Source organism: Vitis vinifera, chromosome 13 (assembly GCF_030704535.1).
Source record: "Vitis vinifera cultivar Pinot Noir 40024 chromosome 13, ASM3070453v1".
NCBI lineage: Eukaryota > Viridiplantae > Streptophyta > Magnoliopsida > Vitales > Vitaceae > Vitis > Vitis vinifera.
The window spans coordinates 15,683,755-15,708,627 of record NC_081817.1 but is presented as its reverse complement, the minus strand read 5'-3'; the positions used below and the strand labels follow the sequence as shown (position 1 = coordinate 15,708,627).

General features: G+C 38.7%; 1 protein-coding gene across 1 annotated transcript; it reads left to right on the top strand.

Moving 5' to 3' along the window:
• The first annotated feature begins 765 nt into the window (after positions 1 to 765).
• Positions 766 to 24,558, top strand: LOC100261025 (nuclear pore complex protein NUP1). Its single transcript, XM_002264126.5, has 9 exons — positions 766 to 1,169; positions 3,515 to 3,561; positions 12,030 to 12,145; positions 13,245 to 13,446; positions 13,589 to 13,891; positions 13,975 to 14,064; positions 14,158 to 14,904; positions 15,347 to 15,843; positions 22,500 to 24,558. Exons 1-9 carry the CDS (start codon positions 914 to 916, stop codon positions 24,097 to 24,099), a joined length of 3,858 nt encoding a protein of 1,285 aa, XP_002264162.1. The 5' UTR covers positions 766 to 913; the 3' UTR covers positions 24,100 to 24,558.
• The last annotated feature ends 315 nt before the right edge of the window (positions 24,559 to 24,873 follow it).

Genomic DNA, 24,873 nt, shown 5'->3' with positions numbered 1-24,873 from the left:
AACATGATTGCACACAAGAGATGGATAAAACATCATATATATATATATATATATATATACATAAAAAAAATATGATTCTAGATACAAGAAATATACAATAATATAACAATCCAAATTTAAAATATAAAAAAACTAAAACTAAGTATTAGGAGGAGGCGGAAGAGGAGTAGAGCTCGAGATGCCCAGAGAGTGGATCCTAATACTTTTATGATAATTATGAAAGTTGTATGAACATCTAAAAAGTTTGTTACGAGAAATGGTGACATCACAAAATTTTGCACCTATTTATGATTTTTTTTGCTATGAATTAGTCCAAATAGGCCGTGGTCAACAAATTTTAAAATTATCATCTTTAAATTTAGGTGGTGTTTAATTTTATTTATTTATTATCTAATTCTAAATAAAATTTAAAATTAAATAGTATTTAATAATGTTAAGTATTAAGTTGTTTGTTTATGTAATATTTTATTTATATTAAATATTAAAAAAGTAAAAAAAATCAATATATTACTTTTTTTAATTTAGAAAAAATAAAATATTTGGACATTTAAAAGTTTATAAGTTATAAAAAAAATAGAAAAACAAATAATTTAAAGTTTGAAAATAAATTAATTCCAATAAAAAGTTAAAAAAATAAATGCACATTTGATTATTATTTGAGTGCATCTTTATTGAGGAAAAAAATAAAATGATAATAAATTTGTTTGATTTATATGATTTTTAAAATTTATTATAATGTGGGATGGATGGTGCTTAGTGCATTGCATCCTTCTGTCACGCCTCTAAAAAGAGTTTGCGCAATTTATTATTGTTATGGGCGTGAGGTGCACAATAAAACCCTACTTCATTGCCCACAACTTTCTCTCTCTCCAAACACCTTTCCTCTCCGCGCAGAATTGGTGCCCTAGCTTTGATGGCGACGGCGGGCGAAGGCTCTTATGAAGTAGGAGGAGGAGGCAAGTTTCGAAAGAGGCCCTTTCGAAGGCCTCAAACAACGCCGTACGATCGACCTCCCAACTCTCTGAGGAACACTAGAAATGGATGGCTCTCCAAGGTCGTCGATCCAGCCTCCAGACTCATTACTGCCAGCGCTCATAGATTCTTCGATTCTGTTTTCCGGAGGCGCCTCCCTCCGCCTCCCCTTCCCCGTCCCCTTCCCCCTCCGCCAGGTTCGATTCACTTTACAAATTATTATTGTTGTTATTCTTTTTTATGTTTTCTTTGGTTATTTTTTGTTTGCTTGTTTGTTTCCTTTTTTTCCCTGAAAAATGGAATTGGTTTGGTTTCTGAGCCCCACCTTGAATGGAGGACTTTAGGGTTTCTTAGCTCTAAGTTTTCTTGTTCTGTTTCTAGGGTTTGGAAATTCGGATGTCCTTATGGATTGGGGATTGTTTGGATACACAATTGTACTTTTAAAGCAGTTGAATATGTGAACCTTGATTTCTTCTTTTCTCGTTGGGGCGTGTGTATGGAGATCTGCTTTATTGTAATAAAGTTTTTCAGTGCATTGTTCTGGTGCAAACTTGTGATTATAAATAAAAGGTCGCATATTTCAAGCATTTATATCTCCCAATATTTTTTTTTTAATTTGGATTAACATCCAAACCCTATGTATCTGTGTAGGTGAAATTTGATCGTGCTTAATAATGAACATTTAAATTTCGAGTGACATGATGCAGGATTGTGATGCTAATTACGCTACTATAGCTTGAACTCTTGACCAACATAAAGACCAAAATTTTAAACAAGGTCTAGCAATGATAAGCTTTAATGTTAATCACCTAATATATTACATTTAGATCTTCTAAATCATCCAAGTGGTTAGTGAACTTCCCATTTCCAACACTATCTTGGAGTATTGTAACATGTGTATGATTTATTGTCCTTATTAGTTTCTAGAGAGTTAGGAAACCACATTGAGATCTAGCATCCTTCCAAACAGTAGCATTATCACCTATATTAGGAAAAAATATGCATTTATTCAAGCATGAATGGAACCAAATATGATAGTCATTAATGCATGTGTTAAAATTTAAAATTGAAGTCATAATAAAATGTCTTAACAAAATTTCAGATGTTAATGTACAGCCCCATTATAAAATTCAGAACTGAGTTATTGATAATACTTCAAGCATTTACAAATTCATTCCCTAAATCTGAACTTTTGAACTCAAATCTGAGGAAGATCCAAATGGAAAAGGCTAAATTTGGATCAGTGTCTCAAATTTCAAACACAATTTTAAACTCCAAATTCGGAATTTATATTAAGATTGAAGAGAATCAAATAAATGTGAAATCTTATTTTTTAAAACAAAAAGAAAATGAGTGTTTAAGAAAAAAAGATGATGGTATATACTAGGATATCATCATTCCAGGTCTTAAGGAGGAGAATCAAAGTCTCCAAAAGTGTCTTTCTGAGGAAATTAGATCTTGTAGTCTTAATCTCCTCTTGAGGTCAGACGGCTATTTTGGGTAGGAGGGTCTGGTGGAGGAAGATGTGATCCATTGGTGGGCAAGCTCTGGGGATCAACTGCCTTTGGTTTGAGGATGAGGGGCTGAGATGAGGGTGTTCGTCCACTGTCCAAGGATGGTTCCTTGCAGGTGTGTCCACAGAACATTACGAAAGGCTCCTTTTTTTAAACATGTGGATTTGAGGATTTGGAATTGTCCAAGTGAAGTCAGGCAGCTGCTCCAAGGGGGAGGTGAGTCCTTTGGATGGTTTCTTTAATAAGTTGACTAGTTTCAGTAACTATGTGGGGATGCCAGTGGTGGTTTTGAAAAGGAGATTATCATGGATGCGAGGGAAGGACTTTGTGTCAAACACGTTGGGGGAGAAGAGGAAGCCAAACACGTCTTCCTGTTTTGACAGGGAGACCCAAAAGTTGGAGTGGTCCGTTAACTACAACAGGTCTCCCAATTCAGCGAGGGGCTATTGTTCAGTGAGGATTTCAAGATGAGTCATCTTGTGGGGTGGGTGGGGATGGTTTTCCTTGCTGTTCTCTCTGCTTTTCTACAATGGCGCATTTTGTATCTACGTGTGTGCGCAGTTGCACCCTTTCTTAGGGCTTTTAATACATTCTCGCAATTTACCTATAAGGAAAAAACAAAACTGCCTTTGGTTTGTGAATTCCCTGAGATCAAGTGAATTGTTAGTTCTTGGATAACATGTAACATGCATGTCTCTTACTGATGTGTTTCAACGTGTAAGTCTGAAATGATCTTAATGTTCACTTCTTAAAAACAATGTAAGACCTAATTATTGTTCCAGCTTGCTCTCTGTTATGTCAACATGGGTCTCTTGTAATGTGTTTGTGATTTATATCATCAATTGATTTTACTCTTTTATCTTCTACTAAGTTGGTATTTGAAGAAGTTTTTATTGTAGCTTGTAATTGTCATTTGTGTGCTTCATTTAGGGTTTATCCTGTGAGTCATATAAACTCTTTTGATTCAAATGCAAAGTCTGATGTGCATGATCTTAATTATATCTCATATCAAACTGTTATTTGTCCAGAGGTAAACCAGGAACCAAGAGACAAGCTCCAGGCAGCAGTTTTCACTGTAAGTTTGAACTCTTAGTTGATTTTTCAATTATTGTGCATTTGAAGAAACCATTTTATTGGCGTCCTGTGCTTCTGGTTCAATCCTTGTTGTTGATTAGTTTCATTGATTAGCTAAATTAGTTTTTTTTTTTCTTTTCATTCTTCTATTATTTATTACATATAATTTCTCAGTTCTTTGATGAGTTTTGAATTTAGATTTACACAACTGCATAGACATCTTATATTCACTTTATGTTTCAAAATCATAAGCAAGGTTGTTTCTCACTGTTCATTGGATATAATGCCTAGTTATTTTGGAAAAATGAAATTTAGGAAAGAGAGTTTTGAGTAACAAGAGATTTGAAATAAAAATTTAGAGAACAAGATTTCCTAAATTCTAGGCTTTTCTATATTCAACACCAATCTTGTATGGGAGTTCTACTCCTTATGCGGCCAGTGGAAAGGAGTTTCCAGGAGTAAGAGTAACCATTGTTCCCTGGCTTATGGTATTTAATGAGTCTCTTTAGACTGTCAAATGATATGAATATATCCTTGTCTATAGTAGGGGGCCTATATCTCTTCTTTACATGGGTGTGGTAGTTAAAGGGATGTGAAATTTTGTGATTTCTGGCATTTTGTTTCACTTGATTAGTATTTTGAGGCTAATAAAGCCCCTTTTTGTATTATCATCAAGCCGTTTGAAGTAGTTAGCAGCTAAAGATAATTTTGACACGAGGAATTTTCTAATTTTCCCCTTGAGTCTTACCTTTGTGAAGTAATATAGAAATGTGGGCAACTCCTGTACTTGATTATTGCTTATGTTCATAAAGTGGAAAGAGGCATCTAAAAAATTTGATTTTTTCATATTTGTGATTGCTTCAATGACAAATTTTAATTGTTTTTTAGATAAAGAATGTAAATAAAAAAATGCCTAAGGGGCTGTAACTCATATGAATAGGGGGAGTTTACTTGGACTATGGCCAAATAAAACTCGACCTAAAAAAGAAAGAAAAAACAATTCATTATTCATTATTCATTATCTGGTAATTGCTTCAACAACTATTGTTATCCATGCGTATGTGTGTGTGTCTATCTCAGAAAATTAAAGCGAATGATGTGTAAAGTAAGGAGGAAGAAATTTGTGCATGCAGAACTGTGTTATGAAGTGAAGCCACAGATGTGTGTTAGATGCCTATGTGTATCTTGTTGAAGAACTTGCTTTTTGATGCATGATTATTTCTTGATCAAAGTATAAGTAGAATATGATGGTAACTTCTAACTTTATAAGGTTCCAAGTTGAGCTGATTTGCAGTGGGATGTGGAAGAAATATTTGAATTTAGTGGGGAGAATGGTTTAATAAATTTTGGTAGATAAATATATTTCATGGACAAATAATGATGCCTTGTTGTGAATAAGTTTTCTTGGTTGACTAATGGAGGAGCGAGAAAGACCTAGAGAGAGAGTGTGTGCGAGAGATGGAGAAGAAAGCTGGGATCAGGGTGGGAGCAGGATCGCAGCGGGTTTCCTACAGTCAGGGGTGCGTAGAAGGAGCTTTGGGGTAGAATCGAAAATTTTTGAGGTAGAGACAGAGAGAAAAAAAGGGAGGACGCAAATCTTCATAGTTGAAAGGAAGGGAGGTGTCTCCTCTTGGGTATAAAGTTGGGACCGGCGAGTCTAGGGCCGCTCATGGAAGGCCTGACCTTCTGCATCCAGGATACGAGGACCGGACATTGGGAAAAACTTTGGCAAGAGAATGGGAGAACCTTCTCTTTAACGCGCGGCGAAAACAAGGGGGGATGCTTCCTACGCCTGGGTGTCACGGATCGGGAAAAGAAAAGATTTAACATCTTTGTACCCAAAGGCAAAGGATCAAAAGGGGGTTGGGCCCTGTTGGCTGAGGTGCTGCGTGAGATGGAGCCTGGCTCAGTTGGTCAGAGGAGTCAGCAAGTGAAGGAGAAGTGTTGGAGCTCCATGTTGGGAAAGTCCTTCGCGGACGTGGTGAAACAAAATCGTAGTTGTGAAGAGGTGGTGCGGGTAAAGATCGTTAATAGGCCATCAGGTGGAAGATTGGAGAAATTGGCTCAGTGCCTTGTCGGAAGCTGGGACCCGATGCTAGGAAGGGGTGACGATCTGCGAAGCTGGGGGACCCAAATGTCAAAGTTGTGGGGTTTGAAGGGCAACTTAGGCTTGGCCAAGTTGGAAGACGGTAAAGCCCTATTGGAATTTGAGTTAAGAGCAGAGGCTGAGAAAGCCCTAAAAAATGGTGTCATATCGATCAGTGGCTGCGATGTGCGACTGGAGAAATGGAGCCAAAGGACGGGATGCGTGATGGAGGAAGAGAAGAAGAAAGAGGCTTGGGTGAGAATACTTGGCCTACCTATCTCCTTATGGGATCGGGACACCCTCTGTAAGATAGGAGAGGGATGTGGGGAATTTTTGGACGTTGATGCCAAAACGGAGAGGATGGAGGAGTTGCAGTGGGCTAGGATTCGGGTAAGGATCAAAGAAGATAGAATCCCTAATATGGTGGATATATGGGTGGAGAATACGTGCTATGCGGTGGCCTTGTGGTGGGAAATCAGGCCGATGCTAAGAAAATTGCAGGCCGATGACAAAGGAAGAACCCTCGCAGCGGCTGGAGAGGGAGAGGGTGAGTTTCAGACACGCGAGGGCAAGCGCGTGATGGAGGAGGAAGGGGGCTCAAGGCTCGAGACCCAGACGCAGGTGGTGGATGGGATGTGGAGGCTGACAGCTGGGGCGGGGCAACCCATGGACAGTCATCACGGGTTGGGTGGGTCGCACCTAGGGCTTCAGGATATGGAGCGAATGCAAGGCGGGCCTTTAGTGCTGGGCCTTTTGGAGAGACCATGTGGGCCTGGGGGCCTTTCAATTCAGTCCTCTCTGGTGGATCATGTCGGGCCAAAAGAGTGGGGGGATTTTAGAAGGCCCAGAATCTGGAAACCCAAGGAAGGTGTTGGACTGGTGGCCGAAGGCCCATCGGTGGAGACTAGTCTCCATTCTAATGTGGCCCAGATTTGTGGCCCGAGCAGCTCGAGGATCCCAGCCCCTGAAGATCCTTTGCTCAGGGAGAAGGATGACATGCGCAGGCTAAGCGGGGCAGAGCTCATCCAAAATGAGAGATCGTCCACTGATCTCGCCTTGGCTGAGGAAGCGATGAGGTACGATAAGGTTTCGGATTGCTTGGTTTCTGGGACCCCTTCTCTTCTTTCTCCTTTTTTCGGTCGGACTCCAGTGGGGGAGTATTGCGACTTTTCTGGGGATGACAAAAAGCGTGATGAGGGAGAAAATCCGATCCAGATGATCATGGGATCGAAGTCCCCTACGGGGGAGAATGTCGACTGTTGGGATTTGGTGGAGGTAAACAAAAATACAACTGTAGATGGTGGAAAGGAGATGGCCTTAGACCAAATAGTACCACATGCATCTAAGGCAGAGGGGGAGCTTAGCTGGGAAAAAAGTGATCTGGCCAAGTTCAGCAATTTCTTGGGATTTTCGACAGAGGGTCTGGAGAAGGACATTATGGAATTCTTGGTCAAAATTCGTAAGAGAAGGGAAAGAGTTCATAGCAAATCCTTGTTGGAGAAAACAAAATTCGAGAGAGAACTGAGAAGATTAGAGTGCTCCATTAACTATGAAGGGGGGAAGAAACAAAATGGTGGTGAGCAAGCAAGGGGGTGCCAGATTACGGAAGTCTAATGAAGCTACGAATCCTTAGCTGGAATGTTCGTGGAGCTAATGACAGCTCCAAGAGAAAGATTATTAAGGCAGTGATCAGGAGTCAGAGGGTGGATCTCTTTTGTCTTCAGGAGACCAAAATTCAGTCATTATCGGAGGGTCTGGTGAGAAGTTTGGGCGCTGGCAGGTGGTCTAATTGGGTGGCTTTGGATGCAGTGGGCTCTGCAGGAGGGATGTTAGTGTGTTGGGATAAAAGGTCGTTGGAGGTGATGGAGACGGAGGTGGGGAAGTTTTCTGCCTCGTGTAGGTTTAGAAATGTGGAAAATGGGCTAACCTGGTCTTTTACTGGTGTGTACGGGCCTTTTTCGAAAGGTGACAGAGAATGCCTGTGGGAAGAGCTAGGGGCGATTAGAGGCTTGTGGGAAGATCCGTGGTGTTTAGGGGGTGACTTCAATGTCATTCTGTCCCAGAGGGAAAGGAATAGACAGGGAAGGCTGACTGGTGCTATGAGATTTTTTGCCCAAACTGTTGATGAATTAGAGTTGATGGATCTCCCTATGCAAGGGGGTGCTTTCACTTGGAGTGGGGGGAGGAATAACCAATCTTGGGCTAGGCTAGATAGATTTTTGGTAACACAACAGTGGCTGGAGATGTTCAGTGGGGTCGTCCAATGTAGACTGCAGAGACCCACTTCTGACCATTTTCCTATTTTGCTGATGGGTGGTGGGTTGAGGAGAGGTCCTACTCCGTTCAGATTTGAGAACATGTGGCTGAAAGTGAACGGCTTTAAAGGTCTTCTACGGGAGTGGTGGCAGGGGATTGAGGTGAGAGGAAGGGCCAGTTTCAGGTTGGCCTCCAAGCTGAAATTATTAAAGCTAAGGATTAAAACCTGGAATAGGGAGGTGTTTGGAAGGCTGGAAGTTAACAAAAATTCTGCCCTTCAGCAAGTGGAATATTGGGACGGAGTGGAGAGTGAGAGGTGTCTATCTTTAGCTGAAACTGAGCAGAAAAAGGAAGCCAAGGACGCCTTTCACAAATGGGTGTTGCTGGAAGAAGTCCACTGGAGGCAGAAGTCAAGGGAGCTGTGGCTTAAGGAAGGGGATAGGAACACTGGCTATTTCCATCGGATGGCTAATGCCCATCGGAGGAACAATTCCCTGGACAGGATAATGATTAATGGTGAGTGGCTGACTGAGGACCAAGAGGTGAGGGAGGGGATTGTGACGGCCTTCCAGAATTTATTATCAGAAGAACCGGGGTGGAGAGCGGATATTGAGGGGCTGCACCTAAATCAAATTACTTCTCGGGAAGCTGAAGACTTGGAGAAGCCTTTTACTGAAGAGGAAGTCCACGGTGCCTTGATGGAGATGAGGGGAGATAAAGCTCCAGGACCGGATGGATTCACAATGGCTTTTTGGCAAGAATGCTGGCCGTTTGTGAAGGAGGAGATGATGGATCTTTTTAAGGAATTCTTTGAGTATGGGTCGTTCTCCAAATGTCTCAACAATTCCTTTCTGGTCCTTATCCCAAAGAAAGGAGGTGCTGAAGACTTAGGGGATTTCAGGCCCATTAGCTTGCTTGGTGGGTTGTATAAAATCTTGGCCAAAGTCCTAGCGAATAGGCTAAAGAAGGTGCTTGATAGGGTCGTTTCGGCAGACCAGAATGCTTTTGTGAGAGGGAGACAGATTCTAGATGCGTCTCTTGTGGCAAATGAGGTGATTGACTACTGGCACAAAAAGAAAGAGAAAGGGTTGATCTGCAAGTTGGACATTGAAAAAGCCTATGATAGTTTAAACTGGGAGTTTTTGATGAAGGTGCTTCGGAAGATGGGATTTGGGTTGCGTTGGATGGATTGGATGTGGTGGTGTATCTCCACAGCTAAATTTTCCATCTTAATCAACGGGGTGCCTGCTGGTTTCTTTCCAAATTCTAAGGGATTGAGGCAAGGAGATCCCCTTTCTCCGTATCTCTTCATCTTGGGCATGGAAGTTCTTAGCACACTGTTTAGACGGGCTGGTGAGGGGGGTTTCCTTTCTGGCTGTAGGCTTCGGGGGAGAGGGGGTGTGGAGATGAACGTTTCGCACCTTCTCTTTGCTGATGATACAATCATTTTTTGCAAAGCGGAAAGAGAGCAAGTTTCCAATCTAAGCTGGATCTTGGCGTGGTTTGAGGCGGCTTCGGGTCTCAGAATTAATCTTGCTAAGAGTGCCCTAATTCCGGTTGGGCAGGTGGATGAGTTGGAGGAGATGGCGGCTGAGCTAGGATGCAGATTGGGTGCATTACCCACTGTCTATTTGGGGCTGCCCCTAGGAGCCTATCATAAAACTTCTTCTTCTTGGGATGGGGTGGAAGAGAGAATGAGAAGAAGATTAGCCCAATGGAAAAGGCAATACATCTCGAAGGGGGGGAGAATTACTCTTATCAAAAGCACTTTGGCCAGCATACCCACCTACTTTCTATCCCTTATACGGATCCCTAATTCTGTTACAAGAAGGATTGAGAAAATCCAAAGAGATTTCCTTTGGGGGGGAGGAAGGTTGGAGAGGAAAGCTCATTTAATTAAATGGAAGGTGGTTTGTAGCCCTAAGGAGGAGGGAGGACTAGGCATCCGAAAAATAGAAGTATTGAACAAAGCCTTGCTGGGTAAATGGGTGTGGAGATACGCCTATGAGAAGGAGAATCTGTGGAAAAGGGTGATAGGGGTGAAATATGGTCAAGAGGGGTGTGGGTGGAGGACTAAGGACGGTTGTGGGCCTTATGGAGTGGGATTGTGGAAGGAGATCATGAAGGAAGCTGATTGGTGCTGGGAGAGTATTGTGTTTAAGGTAGGCAAGGGGACCAGAATTTTGTTTTGGATGGACAAGTGGTGCGGTAATGAGGCCCTTTCTCAAATGTTCCCTCAGCTGTTTACCTTGGCAGGTAATAGGAATGCCAAAGTAAGTGAAGTGTGGGACTCTAGCTTGGGTCAAGGAGGATGGAATCTCAGATTGGCTAGAGATTTCAATGATTGGGAGCTGGAACAAATAGGAAATATGCTGAACCTGCTGAAGGATTTCAGGACTTCGACTGAGGAGGATGCTGTGAGATGGAAAAGGGAAAGCAATGGTGTTTTCGGGGCTAAGGGTGCTTACAAAATTCTGGTTGGGTCCTCAGCTTGTGTCTTCCCGAACAGACGCATTTGGATGGATAAGGTGCCAACAAAAGTATCTTTTTTTGCTTGGGAAGCTTCCTGGGGGAAGATCCTCACCTTGGATAAGCTTCAAAGAAGGGGGTGGCAGCTCCCTAACCGGTGTTTTCTGTGTGGATGTGAAGAGGAAAGTGCGAATCATATTATGTTACATTGTACAGTGGTTAAGATTCTATGGGAGATCGCTCTCGCCATTTTTGGAGTCCAATGGGTGTTCCCAGAATCAGTTATAGAAGTGTTACTTAGTTGGAGGGGATCTTTTGTGGGGAAAAAAGAAAAGACACCTGGAATTCCATTCCGTTGTGCATTTTTTGGACGGTTTGGAAGGAAAGGAATAGGTTAGCGTTTAGGGGGGGGTCTTTAGATATACAAAAATTCAAGAATTTTTTTGTATGTAATTTGTGGAGTTGGGCTAGGGTGTACATTGGTGAGGATACCTATTCTCTTTTAGGCTTTTTGGAGTGGCTTGCGGCCACTTGAGGGTGGGTGAGGTTCTCCCTCTTTATTGTTCAGTTCCCCTTTTTGGGCTTTTGTGTATACCCCCTGTATACATGCGGCTTTTTAGCCTTTTCTAATATATTCTGATCGTTTATCTATCAAAAAAAAAAGTTTTCTTGGTTGACTATTTCTGTTGCAAGATCCAAAATAAGGACCGATTTTTCTGAACTTCAGAACATGGAATCAACCATAACTGTGCTGAAGAATTCTTGAAATTTGTGTTAAGATAGAATTAATAATTTCATAACTGTGCTGAAGAATTCTTAAAAAAAATTATTATTATTATTATTTTCCAGAATGAAGAAAAATTGATTTAATCTTGGAAACATTGCATGTGCACATGAGCATTGTGGTTCTTATATAATTCACCAGTTTCCTGTTTAGGGGGTGGGTCCACATGACCACCAGGGGCCCATCATTTCCCCATCGCTCATATGCAACAATAATGATAAAAAGGAAGTTTTTACATGGCTCTCAAAATGGGACTTTTGAGGTTGACAAAGCCTTGGCAGTAGACAGGTTTAACTTAAATGAAAGGTTTTAGAGCATTGATGGCAGGTTAAATTGTCTACTTGCAATGGTTAAAAATTGTTTTCTAGGGTTAAAAATTCTTAAAAGATTCCCATTAGCTGACATTTGACCTTGTCTTGTCTTCTGCAACATTGTGTGTGAAAATTCTTAAAAAAATTTCTTAATTAGCTGACTTTTGGCATTTTCTTTTGCAACATTTGTCTGTATGTGTGCATTTCATGATCTGTTCAAAAAATGTTACTACTGGAGGCTATTATAAGTGGTTAAATTGTCTGCTAAAAGCAGAAAAATTATGTCAAATCCTTCAAAATTCAAAATTCTTAAAAGCTTCCCAATAATTTGACATTTGGCCTTCTATCATGCAACAGGGGTGTGTGTGTGTGTTCTGTTCTAAATTATGTCACAACTACCAGTTTGGACCTGCAAGTGAAAGTTCCTGCATCATGTTATATGTGGGAAAGTTTTGTAGTCATTTTATTTCTTTATCATGAAGTTTTGTTCTTCTTTGTTACGATGTTATTGTACTGTGGCCATTAGCTAATAAGTTTTGTTGTGTGCAAATTTGACCATAAAGAATTCTGCTGAAGCACAAGAACAAGACATTTTTGATGGAAGCAATCCAAGAAATAGTTCTGATGGTAGCAGTTTTACCCAGCTTGAGCAAATTTTAAAGCAGAAGACTTTTACCAGGCAAGTTTTTGCAAGAAGAATTTATCATTGATTTGATGTATAAGGTACTTCAATGGTTGTGAATGGTGCAGCATATGCAATGAGAACTTATTCTAACCATGTCTTCTTCTTCTTTTTATTCTCTCTCTCTCTCTCTCTCTCTCTTTCCTGGCCTTAACCCATGTCTGAAAACATAAAAAGATTGTCATAAAGCAGTAAATTGGTTGAACTCTAAGTAAGGCGAGGGTGTTGTTTTTGTGTTTCCTTTTTCCAGGTTTGGCTTTTGGTGTCTTGTATACACCATGTATACTTTTGCATGCCCTTTTAGATGGCGCTCCTAATCCAATTGAACTTTACCTATCAAAAGAAAAAAAATAAAATCAAAAAGTAGTAAATTGATGCCATATAGGCCCACAAATGATCAAGAGTGGATAGCATAATTCTTTTTAACAAATTCATTATTCATATGAAACTAGACGATACTCTTGGTGGTTGTCACAAGTTTCCTGTGTATGATTTGAAATTTTTTCTTCATGGCAAGCCCAAAAGTTTGATAGCTAACCTGCCTATCATAAAAATTTAAAAAAAAATAAAGTTTGATAGCTAACCTGTACATTGTATGGACAAAACAATAGAAGAAACTCTTTGCCTACAGATTGCTTAAAAATATTGCCTACAGAAACTCTACACCAAGTCTTTAGCATGATTCCAAGATCATTTTGGCCTAAGCAAACCCTGGAACTTCTTACATGATTTAATGTGACCCAACTATGTGTATATATGAATGATCTGTTGTTTCGCTGTGCAGGTAGCCTGTGTCACTTTTTATTCAGCTCTCCATGATTCTAATTTCCATTATAATTTATGTTGTGACCATTTAGCCTTTAGTAACCGCCTTTTTAGAAATTGAATTATTAAGACACTGAATACCAGCTATATCTATGTGAACAACAATATCTCATTTTTCTGAGCAGGTAGCCTGCGTGACTTTTTATTGAGCTCTCCATAGTTCTAATTTCCATTATAATTTTATGTTGTATTGATATAGCCTTTAATATCCACCTTTTGTGGACTTGAATTATTACAACACTGAACATAATGATTTTTAATGACTCTTCAGGTATGAAATTGATCATTTGACAGCCCTATTGCACTCGAGAACTGTTGATCATCCAGTTGAAGATGAAGAGAAAAGAAGTGAAGCGAAATTTTCAAAACCACCAGATAGTTGTGACACACGGGGAGAAATTTCTAATAATCCAGTGCAAGAAAATGAGACGGAGAGCCATAGGTTTCTGGAAGCTGTCTCAACCCCTATAAGGGTAGGAAAACGTGCCCATTCTTTCATCCGTTTCTGGTTGATATGTGGGCATCTTGCAAAATTGTTTTGCTTATATTGCGGTAGAACTTGTTTATTGCACAATGTTGCACTCTTCACATGTATTTGCAAAAAAATGTTCTCAGGTCCTTGAAGAAGATGTTGCTTCTCCCGCAGAGCTTGCAAAAGCTTACATGGGCAGTAGGCCTTCAAAAGTGTCCCCATCAATGCTAAGTTTGCGCGGTCAAGCATTCAGAGAAGATTCAACTTTGCCGAGCAATATATCACTTCATCCAAAATTGCCCATCATGTCAATTGTACCAAAATCTCCTGCCCCTGTTGGGGTTTCTGAAAATGGTTTTATGATTCCAAGATCTCGAGGCAGATCAGCATTATACAGTATGGCTCGTACACCATATTCCAGAGTTAATCCAACTACTACCATCAAGGTATGCTGAGGGTAAAATATAACCTTTTCATTTTTTCCCCTCTTAATAGTGTTTCAATGTTCTTTATTTTGTTTATCTGTTAGGGTGTTACATCAACACTTGATGTTTATGGTGGGCCATCATCATCTCAGTCTGCATCGGAGCAAAATAGATTTTCTGGGTCTAAACAAGGGGTATGCTTTTTGGAGATATTAAATGCTATTCTCTATTTTTTGAAGTTATCCACTTTTTAATCACATGTATGGATTTATTGCTTTTATTTGCAGCTTCTAAAGCGCAGGAGTTCAGTCCTGGACAGTGATATTGGATCTGTTGGTCCCATACGGCGAATTCGCCAGAAGCCTAATCTTTTATCTCCAAAAAGTTTAGGCACAGCAGTTGGTGGAAGTCCTCTTTCTGCCACTGGAACTGGAGTTCGTTCTGATGTTGCTCAGCTCCCTTTGTCTTTGATAGAGAAGCCACGTTTATTGGGCGAATCCAAGCATAAATTTTCGAAAACACTGATAGAAAATGGGTATAACAGTGTTCCTGGAATAAGTTTTGCCCATGTTCCTTCCCAGTCCAGTGAAATGGCTGAAAAAATATTGGAGCAACTTGATAAGTTGGCCCCTTCGCCGAAAGAGAAATCATCTGAACTCAAGCTAGCTGCTGCAAGGGAGAAATCACCTGCTAAGTTGACACCAACAATGTTACGTGGACAGGCTCTTAAAAGCTTGGAGAATGTGGATTCATCAAAGATTCTGGAGAATGTGCCAAATAATAATAAGTTGAGTGATATGCTTACTGCCTGTGTGCCTGATGCTCGAGACTCTACTTTTCAAAAGCCAGACAAGGTTCAAAATGGGCCAACAAAGTTTTTTGATGGATCAATATCTGTTGTGAATAATGTTGATACTACAACCTCTAGTAAGGGCACCATGCCTAGTGTTAAAACTGCAGATTCTGCCATGATGAACTCTGCCATTCATCCTCCTACACAGAAGAAACGGGCTTTTCAGATGAGTGCCCATGAGGTATGTTTGTTTCTTCCTTGGTCTATTCTGAGGAACAAGTGTTGACCATAATTTTCCCTTCTTATAGTTTATTGCAATATTCTGATGATCAAGCGCTGATCAGTATTTTACCCCTACCTATAGTTATACCTTATTCTTGTACTCCATGTGGACTTAGGTTGCATCCTTGTACTTCTTAGTCATAAAAATATATTCCAATAAAGTGACTGGTTCATCATGTGTCTATTAATCTAGTAAGTTCTCATATTTGTAGAAACTGTTTCTAATGGTGGTTTTGCACATTGAAGTCTGCTCCCCTACATTTGATGGCTTGGGCTGATGGATACACCTTTTAAAAATGCCTTGTTTTTTTTCATAACTTTCTCTGATTGTTCCATTTATATATATGTTGCCTTTAGTATGAATTTTTAATACAATCTGATATTATGATTCTCATTTGAAGGTTTATCTTGAACTGGATGATGATTTCTATCCAAATGGACTTGCATCTAATCCATTGGTAGAAAGCAGAGAAAAGCTGGATAAGTCGCTGGTGGATCGTAAGATGGAGACTGTTGCTGTTGAATCAGTTAAAGCAGAGAAGCCCTCAATTTCTTCTGAAAAGTCCCCTTCCAGCTCTGTATTAAACAAAAGTAGTTATGCAGAAACTTCTGAAACTCATGTTGTTGCTGAAAAGAATCCCTCCTTTACCTTCCCAGTTGCACCGGTATCCAGCATGACTGTGCCACCAGTTATGCTTGCTCCTCAGCCTTCTTCAACATTGGATAAAGTTGTTCCACCAAAGGAACTGTATTCTGCTCCTCCTGTGTTTAGTTTTGACTCAAAAAATGTCAATAAGTTTCCACCCATAACATTTTCTTCCTCGTCTCCGGTTGCTAGTGAACCCTCGGGTCCAAAATTTGGTGCTTTCTCAGACCCAAAACTAGACAGTTCAAGCAGGTCAGTATCCACTTTTTAATATTTTATCGATTGTTTAGGAAATATTTGTTGTTTGATAATTCCATTCCTTTTGCTTTGTTTTTTGAATTTGAACATTACTTAAATGTCCTTTTTTTTGGATAATAGATGGAATTATGGTAGTTGAAAGAAAGGAGGGGTAATAAGAGGAAGGGAAGGATTCCTTGATAATAAGATAGAAAGACAGTAATTGGAGGGAAAAAAATTAGGAACTGAAAAGTAGCTTAAGTTGGTAAAATTATCATAGAAATCCTCCAAGGTGTTTTAAACTCTCATATAGCAGAAGTAGGTAAAATCCAATGAAACTAGCAAACCCAATATACTAGCAATTGATTAGAAAGTCAGGAAAACAATTAGAGCATCTCTATGGGCCTTAAGGATTAGTTTTGTTTTAATTTATGGCATTAACAGGGTTTTCCTGATCTAGATTGTTGTTGAACATGACACTGCCCATATGGTCCAACTGCATCTCCAAAATCATGAAGCTTTATAGAAAGGGATGAAGATTGTTTCATTATGGTGTTCTTAACCATGCTCCTTTTTCAATTTTCTCATTTGAGTGCGAAGATGTACTTTCGCTATACTCTTATGAGTAGTAGTGGGACAGAAATACCCTTATTTATGGTTAACATTTTTTTTCTCCCCTTTCCTCCCTTTTGGGACACACTACTACAATCCTGAAGCTCTAAGTTTTCTCATACCTAGATTAGAGTCAAATAAAAATACTCAAGACTTCTTCCAATTTATTGTGAATCTAATTCTGAATGTGATAGGTGTATTGTAAGTTTGGTAGAGGACAATGTTATTAAAAGCAAAAGGTGATGCCAAGGCAATAGGACTCCTTTTAACATAAGGTGAAAGGAGAAAAGCAAGGCAATAGCCTAACTATAGTAAAGTGAGAGAGAGTATACATATGTTACCCATTCAATACTGAATGTAAACACTGTTGTCAATAATCAACACCATTAATAGCCCGTTTGGCACTAGTTCTAGTGGAAGTGTTTTCATTGAAAGTGTTCTCTTCTACAACACTTTTGTGAAAAATGCTTTTATGAGAATCTAAAAAAGTAATTCTAATAGTGTTTTTGATGATATATTGCATAAGTACAAAAACGCTTTTAATAATAATAAATTATTAAAAAGGACATTTATTAAAAAAAGAAAATATTATAATAAACCGAAAACTTTTATTAAAAAAATATATAAACATTTATATTGTTGAAAAAACTTAAAAAATTATTTTTATGAAAGGGAAGTGAAAGAGGAAGAGGAGAGTGACAAGGAAGCAAAGAGTGAAAGGAAAACGGAGGATAGTGGGAAATGGTATCTTAGAAATATATGAAATTTTTTGAAGTGTTTTTTCAAAGAAACACCTCCCAAGTGCTTTTTTGAAACACTTGAAGTGTTTTTCTAAATTTTTAAAAGTGTTTTTCGAAATATTGGCAAACACCTATTTTTTACCTTAAAAAAGTTTAAGTGTTTTTAGGACAAGAAACACTTTTAAAAACCATTGCCAAACGGGCTCTAAATTTTCATCCCTCATGGTGTCTTCTTTTGCTTTAAAATCATGGTTTGCTAGCTTCTTAAATGTATTAACTAATGAATTTAATGGTCATCCCCTTCATGCTTCCTTGGTACAGGGTTAGGCCTGGTCCTTTCTCTTTGATTGTGGTTTTGAAACTCTATTCTAGTCCTAAATCATCATGTCTTCCCTTCCTACCTTATTTCATTTTAGACAGTGCGACTAAAAATTCATACAATAAATTTTATTTTATGAAATATGCTTACAGAATTAAGCAAATATTTAACATAACAATAATTTGTATATTGAAATATTAATATGTAATGAAAGTTTTCTATTATTCAAAAGTGATATCAGAACATAAAATATTTATGTACAAAATGAAATTGTGAATCTGTTTGACCATTAATAGGTTGATGACCCTTTGTTTTAGTAGACCTTTTCCCCCCCTTTTTATTGAGGGTGGGGGAAAGTATTTTTAAAAATATCTGCATCCTGAAGAGAAACATTCTTAGAGAACATGATAGATAGACTTCTAGATCAGTATAGCGTGTACATCACCATCAATTTAGAATCAACTCTTGATTTAAACTATATCTTATGAATTTTGAAAATATTAATGCCTTATTGATGTCTATTAATAGGTTGCTAACCCTTTGTTGTAACAGACTTCTCTCTCTCTCTCCCTCTTTCTCTTTCTTAAAAAACTCTATTCTAGTCCTAAATCATCATGTCTTCCCTTCCTACCTTAGTTCATTTTAGACAGTGCTACTAAAAATTCATACAATAAATTTTATTTTATGAAATATGCTTACAGAATTAAGCAAATATTTAACATAACAATAATTTGTATATTGAAATATTAATATGTAATGAAAGTTTTCTATTATTCAAAAGTGATATCAGAACAGAAAATATTTATGTACAAAATGAAATTGTGAATCTGTTTGACCATTCATAGGTTGATGACCCTTTGTTTTAGTAGACCTTTTTTTTTCCCCTTTTTTATTGAGGGGGTGGGGGAAAGTATTTTTAAAAATATCTGCATCCTGAGGAGAAACATTCTTAGAGAACATGATAAATAGACTTCTAGATCGCTATAGCTTGTACATCACCATCAATTTAGAATCAACTCTTGATTTAAACTATATCTTATGAATTTTGAAAATATTAATGCCTTATTGATGTCTATTAATAGGTTGCTAACCCTTTGTTGTAACAGACTTCTCTCTCTCTCTCTCTCTCTTTCTTAAAAAAGGGGGGTGTTTGGGGGGTGGGGGAAGTATTTCTAAACTGTCTACATAAGTAGAAACATTCTTAGAAAACATGATGAATGGACTTCTAGATCACTATATTGCCCATCACCATCAATTTTGAATCAACTCTTGATTTAAACTATATCTTGTGACTTTTGAAAATATTAATACCTTACTGATGTCCAAATACGAATTATAATAATTACATTATTGTCATTATGTTTTTAGCCCAGGCAATACATGAAAATATACAATGTATTCAACATAATTATGAAGAAAAAGTTGTGTTTAACATAAAAATAAATGTTAAAATGAGGAGCAGTCTGGCCAATGCTAAAAAACACTTTCTTACTAATCTTTTCTTGTGTGTTAAGTTGTACATAAAAGAAGGTTCTATGCCATTAATTTATTGTGTAGATTGTTTTGTTCTTGGTGAGAGAGGCAATAGGTTTTTTGTTCTCTCTTTTTTGTGCCTCTTAGCTCCTGTTGTATATGTCCCGTGGACTTTGGTTTTTTTTCAGAGTTTTTTACGTTATATACTCACTTTATTTGCCCATCGAAAATATAAAGCCAAATGTTGATAGTTCCGAGTTACGTGTCCTAGAGAATTGAGTTTCTTAGAAAATGGAAGGAAAAAATGCGAAGACAGTGTGCACACATACTTGGGGGAATGATTTCTCATCCTTGTTTGTGCATATTTAATCCATGATATATATATATATATGTACGCACAACGGCCAATCATAAAACCTATCCTTTGTCTTAAACAATTGTTTTATGTTCATCCACGGGCCTCTCTTAAATTGGTGATAACCGGTCTTCCAGTAAATCTTTGAAAATATGTGGAATTCACTATAGAATGATCTTGTTTATTGCATGACTATTAACAAACATCTGCAAAGTATACCTTGAGTCGCTCTTTTGGCACCTCTTCTTATTATACATAATTCTTTATCTATAAAAAGAATTAACATATTTCTACCTAAATCACCATCCTTTCTAGGTGGGATCAAAGTTGGTGGAACACATGGCCTATGATTTTCATGAATACACTGTTTAGAAAGCGATTCTTAAACTTTCCTGCATGCTCTATTGTTCTAATGAATTCATGTGATATGTTGGAGGATAAAGTAATTGAGAACTTGATAGCAAATCAAAGGCATGTTGAAGCTTAGTATTGGTGTGGCAATTCATTTGGTAAATCTTTTGCAGCAACGTTGGAAAAATTAAATAGCTATTTAGACACTTCCAAAGGCATTTCTCAGGGTGATACAACATCTTGGACTTAGTTTTCTTGGACTAGGACAACATACACAATTTTAATTCGCAATCTCTCTTTTGAACTTTTTCTTGGAAAAATAAACGAAGACTTTGTTTCAGTTTCAGTAGCATTCTCTGGCCTCTCTTCTTGGTGTTTTTTCACTTTCTCCATGATCATTAATCATAGACTTCAAAGCAATGTTTTGTTTATTGAACATGTGCTAAGTTTGTTTGCTCTTCCACAGTGATAATTGATACACATGTCTCAATCATGTAACCAAGTTAGGGTAAGTATATGTAATAGTAGTGGGGATGACATCTCACCATATGGAATCATTATAATGACTACAAGAGCTAGAAACCAAACGTCATTTTGTTATCAAAATAGAAGTACTATGAATTGATGCTACCTTGTATGGCTCTGGATGCACTGTCGGCAACATCAATCTTAAAACGGTTGTTTCAGAAACTACATTCAAGTTGTTGCCTTTATAAATTACTAACTTTTGAGCTTCATTCCCACAATCTACTATTGTCCGAAATATAGAAGTACTCTTCCCATCTTTCATTTTCTTCCTTAGGTGCATCAAGAAGTTGTTGCCTTTACTAACTTTTGAATCATCAACAGTATTTTACTTGTCTTGTGGTCCTAGAAATTGTTCCATTCTCTTCATGCTGTTTGTTGATACACTCTATGGCATGGGGAAAAAACCTTCGGGTTAGGGGCTTTCTTCTCTTCATTTCAAGGCCAACTGAAATGCCTCATCAGAGACGATGTGGGGCCATTTTGATGTTTGGTTGCAAATTTCATCCCTCATATGAGTCAAGTAGCTTGTTTGGGATTGGCAACTGAAGTTTTAGCTTGATAAACTTGTTCATATATTCAAGTACTATCGAGTCTTATCTAAGATTGGTCAATTGATCATACAAACCATCAAAATATCAAGGGGTGGGTATTTTTGCTTCTACCTTTTACTTCAGCTTTTCTCAATTATCAATCAGTGGCCGTTGAACAATTCTTAATCATCATCTAAACCATCGACTAAATATGAGGATCTCCTACAAACTCGTCTTTCATTGGACATGCCATACCAAGTAAACTCTATTTCAAGGGTTTAAACTTTCTTTCCTTTGTAACCTTTGGGCATGGGCTAAGGTGTATTTAGTTTCCAACCCTTCTTTCATTGTTGATTTTGTGGATTGGTTAGGCTCTATTTGAGGGGGTGTTGGTTTTTTTGTTGATCCCCTTTTTCTCTTTGGAGGCACTCTTCGGTGTCCTTTATATACTCCCTATGTACTATGGGGCACTTTTCTGGAATGCCTTGTTTTAATATATTGCTTTTTACCCATTAAAAGAAATAAAAATAAAAAGCCAACCAATCAGAAAAAGATCTTAGGCCAAAAATTTCAAGCAAAATTTCATACTTTGTGTGCGTTCTTCATTATATCATCCTCTACACCATCCATGAGGTTATCCAACAAGTTCCATGATGGCAAAACAAGCTTGTCTTTCGTCAGACATGTCAGGCCAATTAAACTCTCTTTTTGATAGCCAAACAACCAGAAAAAGCTTTTGAATCAATTTTTCGAAGCAAAATCTCATACTTTACATATACTTTCTTCATTATAGCATCAGCCATATCTTATTGATCATGCAACTTGTATTGATTTAACTCCATTATATCATTCACCATGTTTAAGACAGTATTTTGAGGTCTTTCAAAGTGATGTGTTGCCCTAGGAGGCTAATTTGAACCTACTCCTTGTTTCCTTGTCCTTAACACTGCTATTTAGATACTATTTGGAGACATTAGTGGTTCAATCCTTGGTATTGTCTGGAATTGCAATTTGTAGTTTTTGAATTTGTGCTTTGAAAGCACCAACCTTCATAATAAAAAAAAGAAAGTCATTGTGTTATCAGTCCTTCAACCTTCTAAATTTTGACCACTCTTGTTATAGCTCTATTTTGGGCCCTAATTCCAAATCTGATGCAGAATCTTTAGATTTACAATACCATAGAAATTTCTTGAGTCATGCGATGAGGTGAAAGGGTCAAAGATGACTTAAAAAATGAATGGAATGCAATCAGACCTGGGATTTTTAAAGAAATCATTCTTGGGAATAGGACAATCACATCCTCAGGGAAAGGATAAAATATGTTGGAAGCTTTAATTAAACTTTTAGTTCTCCATTTTGAAAGACTATACAGGTGTATTATAGATATCTATAACTATCTTCCCTGGGAGGAGAAATTTCCTAATTTCTTACTTTCTTATGGAGGGAGAGGGAAGGAGGGAGGGGTGGAAGGAGTATGACTATCTTCCTTGGAAGGACATTGCAATCTAGTCCGCTTGATGATCCTATTTTTGTGAACATATTTGCCCAAGGGAAGTGGCCACTCTTTGATTGTCGTATGAACTTACAATTGTTATTATATCCCTTTTTTTATCCACAGTTAAATCTTTTCCAATTTGATAAATGGATCAAATATTCCAAAATTGTTTCAGTACTAATGTGATCTAATTTTTGTGGACGTATTTAGTCTGGTGTAATGGGGGAAATTTGACTGATTTTAACTTTTCTTTCATGTACTTGTGCAGTTTTGCTTCGGTTTCTGCTGGTGCAACGGAAACTGTCCTGAAAATACCAGAATCATCTCAAGGTGATACTAACAACATACAGAAGGCCGGAGATTCATTGAAAAAACCAGAAACTGCATTTTCATCTGCTGTATCAGCCTCAACATCAACTACAGGCATTTTCTCCTTTGGTGCTCCTGCCAACGATTCTAATCTAAATAATGGATTACTTGCTTCAGGCTGCTCTATGTTTACTTCCCCAAGTCAACTTCTAGGTTCCAATATTTCAAATCAAAGTGTTTCCAACAGCTTTACCCCCAGTGCTGCAACTGCAGCAAACGCTTCCACTTCTGCCACTGCTGCCACAACTAGCCCCAATAGCAGTCTCTCTATATCAGCCGCTGTACCTTCATTTTCTGCAGCACCCATTTTTACATTTGGCACCTCTGTGGCTCCATTAACTTCAGTTTCTCCAGTTCTGACAACTTCAGGTGTAGAATCTACAGACAAAGAAGCCAACACCAAGCAGGAAACAACCTTTGGCAATCCAACCAATGCTCCTTTTGGTGGCACATCTCCTGCAACTGCAAACACAGGAAATAGCATTTTCGGGTTTAATGGTTCAACCTCCTCAAATGCTAATAACCAGTCTCTTGGTGGCACATCTTCCAAAATTGCAAGCACAGGAAGTGGCATTTTTGGGTTTAGTGGTTCATCCTCCTCTTCAACTGCTAATAACCAGTCTCTTGGTCCTACTCCTTTTGGTGCTGGCAGTGGATCTTTGCTTTCTGCCCAGACATCATCATCTCCTGCTGGGACAGGGATTGCATCCTCTACTCAGAGCATGCCCATTCAGTTTGGTTTGTCCACCTCATCTTCATTTGGGATGACTGGTGCTGCACCTCTCAACTCTCTATTTGGTTCTTCAACTCCTGCCAAACTGTTTGGATCGAGCAGTAGTGGACTGAGCTCTTCAGTTTCATTGTCTGAGGTCAGCACCTCTCTTAGCTCCACCAGTGGCATTACCTCCAATGTGTTTAGTTCCAATTGGCCGCCAACCACTAAATCTCCCATATTTGGTTCAACATCAACTGGGTTTCCTTTTGGAGGATCCTCGGCTTCAGTTGCTGGTAGCAACAGTGCACCTATGGTTTTTGGTTCCTCTACCAGTGCCTCATCAGCTAACATGTTCTCATTCAATCCATCTGCTGGCACTGCCTCCTTGTCATCATTTCCCTCATCACAGCCTGTTTTCGGTAATGCTAATTCTGTCTTCCCATTTGGTTCAGCTACAGGTAATCATGATCAGATGAACATGGAGGATAGTATGGCTGAGGACACTGTACAAGCATCCACGCCTGCAGTTTCGGTACTTGGTCAACAAGCTATCTCCCCTTCACCATCACCTGCTTTCATGTTTAACTCAACAGCTTCTTCAGGAGCTAATCCCTTCCAGTTTGGAAGCCAGCAGAATCCGGCCACGCCACAGAGCCCATCCCCCTTTCAGACTTCCAGTAGTTTAGATTTTAATGCTGGTGGGAGCTTCTCACTGGGCACTGGCGGTGGTGATAAGGCTAATCGGAGAATGGTGAAAGTTAAACACCCCCGGCGGAAGAAGTAAAGACATCAAATGTTGTAGTAGTTGGTTTCCTTTTCAGAGGCCTTAGTTATATATGGGGTTTGATGGGCAAATTATTTTATGGTGAGAGTTTCGCTGCAGGGGCTTGCTTTTATATTTGATGAATCGGAATTTCTTGGTGCTGGCAGAGGTAAATCAGCCACTTCAGGCCTGGGAAATCTGAGATATTCTCTCCATGGCTACTTTCACAAATTTTCGTTTCTTCTCTTTGGGTAAATTTTCTATGGTCACAATGCAGCCATAAACTGTCACAATTTTGAATGTCATTGTAGCTGAGTCCATGAACATATCATATGTCTTGTATTAGTACCAGTAGCGGGTCATAGGATTTTAGGTTGGGCAACTGTGCCATCCACCATGCTTTGTGTACTCTGTTGTGTAACATATAAAGAAACGGGTATGGATCTGTTTTAAGAATGCATATCTGTTTGATTGCCCTCACTTGTGATTCCTCCAATTGGGGAACATTTTTGCTGCCCATGGTTTTTGGCTTTACTGACGATTCCAACCGTCTTTGTGTTATAATAAAGTATGGCTTTGCCTCTTAGTTTTTTTCATAATTTATTGTCCAAGACTCTGTTGTGGTGGTATATATGGCTTTTTGATGAAGAATGAAAGAAATAATTTTCAAAGCTAGCTGGTGTCTATGAAGTTGGTGGGTTAAGACAATTCTTAAATCTGCCTTCTTTTTGTTTATTTATTTTATTTTCTTTTTACTCCGGCTATTTGATGTGGTGAGATGAGTACAAGCCGTAC